Consider the following 4,146-nt stretch of genomic DNA (forward strand, 5'->3'; position numbering starts at 1 on the left):
AGTCCGTGGTAGGGTCTCTAGCTGGCGTCTCACAGACTCTGTGGCACAACTATCCGTGCTCGTAATGCTGTTGTCTGTCTTGTTATTGCTTTATGTCTAGACTGTGAGCTCCGTGAGGGCTGCCAAGTCTAGGATGCAGGTCCAGCCTGGGCCTGCCTGGTAGCAGACAGGATTCCCTAGTCAGCCCCACCTCAGCGAGCCCTGGGTCTACCTGCAGGAGGCAGGCAAGGCAAGGAAGCACGTTGGATGAGAAACAGGAGCCAGCTGTCCAACTCCAGCCCCTCTGGGGACACTGCTGACCTCAGGCCACACCCAGAGGTCTGCTTCCTCATTTTATTGGGCAACGGTGGGGCTGGACCTGGTGATTCTGCCATGAACAAGCTAAGCCTGAGGCTGTCCCAAGGTGCTTCAAGGGTACACAGTGGGCACACAGACAATGACAGTTGAGAAATGCAGGGAACACTCTGTGCCTTGATTCAGGGCCAAGGCGCTGAGTCTTAGAGAGGCCCTAGCAAACCACGGAGAAGTTAGAGCAGGGTTGATGGAACCAAGAACTGCTTGAACTCCAGGCCGAAAAGACTGGGTAAGGACGGGTTATATTGGCATTCTGGGCAGAGCCTTGGGGCAGCCCTGGAATCTGAAGCTCTGAAGGTTCTCCAGGCCAACTCTGGGACTGAGGGTGGGCAGTGCGGGGGGCCAGAGTTGGGCCCAAAGCAGCTCCACCTCGGCTGGGCGCTTCTAGGAAGCGCTCAGCAGGAAATGAGCCTACACAGATTTCCCACTGACTGCTCTGTACTCTGGGGCAGGGCTCTAGGGGTGACCCACCCCACTCGGGGCCTGACCCCTGGGAGAGCATGACCCGAGTCCTCTTCCAGCCCATGACAAGGGTTGGACACAGAGCAGACAAGTCTTTACGGAGCGTCAGCTGTGGACTGTGTCCTCCTCCAGGCAGCGGCGTACGGAGCCCTTGCCGCCATGGGAATGGTGGCCTCACTGCCATGGGACAGGAACGGTGTGTTTACTGGTGTTTCCTAGGAACTACCCAGCATCTGTTCCTATCTCCGCGTTCCTCAGCTGAGAAGACCCGCTAAATCAGCACCAGTTACTTTTTTTTGTCTCATTGTTCCTAAGAATAATAACCGCAGCCCACAATGTCCACATAGACAGACCGAGAAACAGACACACACCCAGATAGACACAGACCCAGAGAGGCAGGGAGACAAAGACACACAGAGACACAGACAGACATGCAGTCTCAGCTCTGCCCACCTACCCCTCCACTTCTGCCTTTCCACGGACCTCCTTCCGCCAGATGCTCTCCTCTGCTCCTTGCTTTGGGACCCTCTTTTCAGGACCACCTCCCCAGAGCAGACACTGAGCCCTCCTCCTGCTCTGAGTACCTGTAACACATGCTGCCCTCAGTTTCCCCATCTGCCACTGCAAAAGCTCTGTGGCCTCTGAGGCAAAGAACCCTCAGACTGCCTGGGTTAGTTTAGGCCCAGAGGAGGCCCTGACCTCCATCTAAGGAATCTTGCTCCTTGATTTTGCCTGTAGCCTGGTGCTCTGGGTGGAGGGGGCCTGCCATGAACGTGGGTGGGGTGCATGTGTTGCGGGGGGGGTGCAGAGCTAGCCCTGGCCCTTTGGGGTTACACGTGAGTCTCCATGGGGTTGCCTGTGTGTCCACATGGGTGCAGGCAGGGACAGGGTAGGGGTGCTGGAGAAGGTGGGGGAGCCCCGGCCCATGCTGCCTCCCTCCCCCCAGTGGCAGGATGGACCCCTTCTCAGACACACTGCGGCAACTGCGGGAGGCCTTCAGCTCAGGGCGGACACGGCCCACCAAGTTCCGGGCTGCACAGCTCAAGGGCCTGGGCCGCTTCCTGCAGGACCACAAGCAGCTGCTGCAGGAGGCACTGGCACAGGACCTACGCAAGGTGAGGGGAGTGGGTAGCTGGCTGTGTCTCCAGTTCATTCATTGTAGGGACATGTTAGAGATTCCCTCACATAAGCCCCAAAACCAAGATTGTAAGGTTGCTGCCTTGAGCAAAAGCTCGGCGGTCAACTGAGGGTTAACTGAGAGAGGCTGGATGCCTGCCCACTGAAAACAGTGTGTGCTCAGCCAAAGTCCTTGAAACCGTTTCGCTCCTCTTGAGCTAAAAAACAACCCTTAGACTAAGCATTTTCTCCCTGAGCCTTAGGAGCGTGCTTGTTATTTCCTACCACCTGTTCCCCTGTTATCTCTAGTAAAGGACTGAGGTCAGCGAGGATGCGGGGTCGGACTGCGCTGTCTGTCCTCCCTGCTCTCTGCACTTCTGTCCATCCTTGGCGTCTCCAGCAAGTGCCACAATTCCTGTTTATTTAACAGACCCTTTGCTGGCATGCAGTGCATATAGGCACCATACAGCATTCACTCATCAAACCTGGAAGGCAGTTTCAATTGTCCCTATGTTACTGATGGGGACACGGAGGCATGTGGGGGGTTGTATCACTTGCCCCAGGTACCACAGCCAAGGTGTGGCAGAGCTGGAACTAGAGCCCAGGCCGCTTGGCCCAGGGCCTGTGCTCCTTACCACTCACTCTGCAGTTCCTAGGGGACTGGCTGTGCTGTCCCTGGTATCCCTGCTGGGGACTGGGGACTCCACACACTAGATCCCCACGCCATCCTCCCCCGGGCCTGACCCTCGCTCAGATCCCACCCCCTCCACAGTCAGCCTTGGAGTCAGACTTGTCCGAGATCATCCTGTGTCAGAACGAGATCAATCTAGCCCTCAAGAATCTACACACCTGGATGAAGGACGAGCCAGTGGCCAAGAACTTGGTGAGCTGCTGGCCGGGTGGGGAGCAGTGCTCAGGGGCAGCTCCAGCCCAGACCCTTTCGCCGTCCCTGACCCAGGGGAGCTTTGGGGTGGGCCTTGGTGGGGACTCACTGTCCATCCTGCACCCCAGGTCACACAGCTGGACTCCGCCTTCATCCGGAAGGAGCCCTTAGGCCTGGTGCTCATCATCGCCTCCTGGAACTACCCCGTGTACGTGACCTTGATGCCCCTGGTGGGCGCCCTCGCTGCAGGTGAAGAGACGGTCCAGAGCCCCATGCCCCCCCCCCAGCTTAATGGCCCTTCCCAAAAGGGGCCCTTAACATTCTATTATGGGGTGCCTCCAGCTTCCCATGCCCTCTGTGTCTCTGATTTCCAAGGCCAGCCCCTGGGAGGGTGTGGGGGCACTGGTCTCCCCCTATGTCTCCCCCATCTGCCTCTGCAGGAAACTGTGTGGTGCTAAAGCCATCAGAAATAAGCCAGGGCACAGAGAAGGTCCTGGCTGAGGTGCTGCCCCAGTACCTGGACCAGGTGAGAGTGCCCTGCCCCATCAGCATCTCGCCCCTGCCAGCTAGGGTGGCTCAGCTCTCCTCAGGGCTGGCAGTGTCCCCTGAGCCACCCACTGCTTTGCAGAGCTACTTTGCTGTGGTGCTGGGCGGGCCCGAGGAGACACAGCAGCTGCTGGAACACAAGTTCGACTACATCTTCTTCACGGGTGAGGGTGGCCCCGGCCAACGTGCTGGGGGAAGTGCGGACATCCAAGAGCAAGACTGGGAAGGCTGTTGGGGGAGGAGGCTGTGGACAGCAGTGGGGAGAGTCCCAGATGGCAACTAGCCAGGCCTCTGGGCCATGGGATCTGGGGCAGAGGGGCCGAGGGCACATCTGAGGTGGTGCCTGGACCACCTAGCCACGGCCACTTAAGGATGAGGGGCCAACTCCCATGTCCCCAGGGAGCACTCGGGTTGCCAAGACTGTCATGTCCGCTGCCGCCAAGCACCTGACACCAGTCACGCTGGAGTTGGGGGGCAAGAACCCCTGCTACGTGGACGACAACTGCGACCCCCAGACCGTGGCCAACCGCGTGGTCTGGTTCCGCTACTTCAACATGGGCCAGACCTGCGTGGTCCCCGATTACGTTCTGTGCAGCCCGGAAATGCAGGAGCGGCTGCTGCCTGCCCTGCAGAGTGCCATCACCCGTTTCTATGGCGAGGACCCCAGGAACTCCCCAGACCTGGGCCGCATCATCAACGAGAAGCATTTCCAGAGGCTGCAGGGCCTGCTGGGCTGTGGCCGTGTGGCCATCGGGGGCCAGAGCGACGAGACGGAGCGTTATATC

The 4,146-nt window shown here is 59.0% G+C and overlaps 1 protein-coding gene across 1 annotated transcript in view; it reads left to right on the forward strand.

Annotated features, from left to right (window-relative positions):
• Positions 1–434: 434 nt before the first annotated feature.
• The window catches only part of ALDH3B2 (aldehyde dehydrogenase 3 family member B2), a 9,377-nt gene continuing 5,665 nt past the window's right edge, over positions 435–4,146 (forward strand). Inside the window, exons 1-7 of the mRNA XM_019645173.1 lie at positions 435–583; positions 1,763–1,931; positions 2,705–2,815; positions 2,944–3,064; positions 3,256–3,341; positions 3,444–3,525; positions 3,761–4,146. Coding sequence (XP_019500718.1) covers positions 1,770–1,931; positions 2,705–2,815; positions 2,944–3,064; positions 3,256–3,341; positions 3,444–3,525; positions 3,761–4,146 — 948 coding nt within the window. The 5' untranslated portion in view covers positions 435–583; positions 1,763–1,769. The remainder of the gene's footprint in view (positions 584–1,762; positions 1,932–2,704; positions 2,816–2,943; positions 3,065–3,255; positions 3,342–3,443; positions 3,526–3,760) is intronic.

This window comes from Hipposideros armiger, unplaced genomic scaffold (genome assembly GCF_001890085.2).
Source record: "Hipposideros armiger isolate ML-2016 unplaced genomic scaffold, ASM189008v1 scaffold_93, whole genome shotgun sequence".
NCBI classification, from domain to species: Eukaryota; Metazoa; Chordata; class Mammalia; order Chiroptera; family Hipposideridae; genus Hipposideros; species Hipposideros armiger.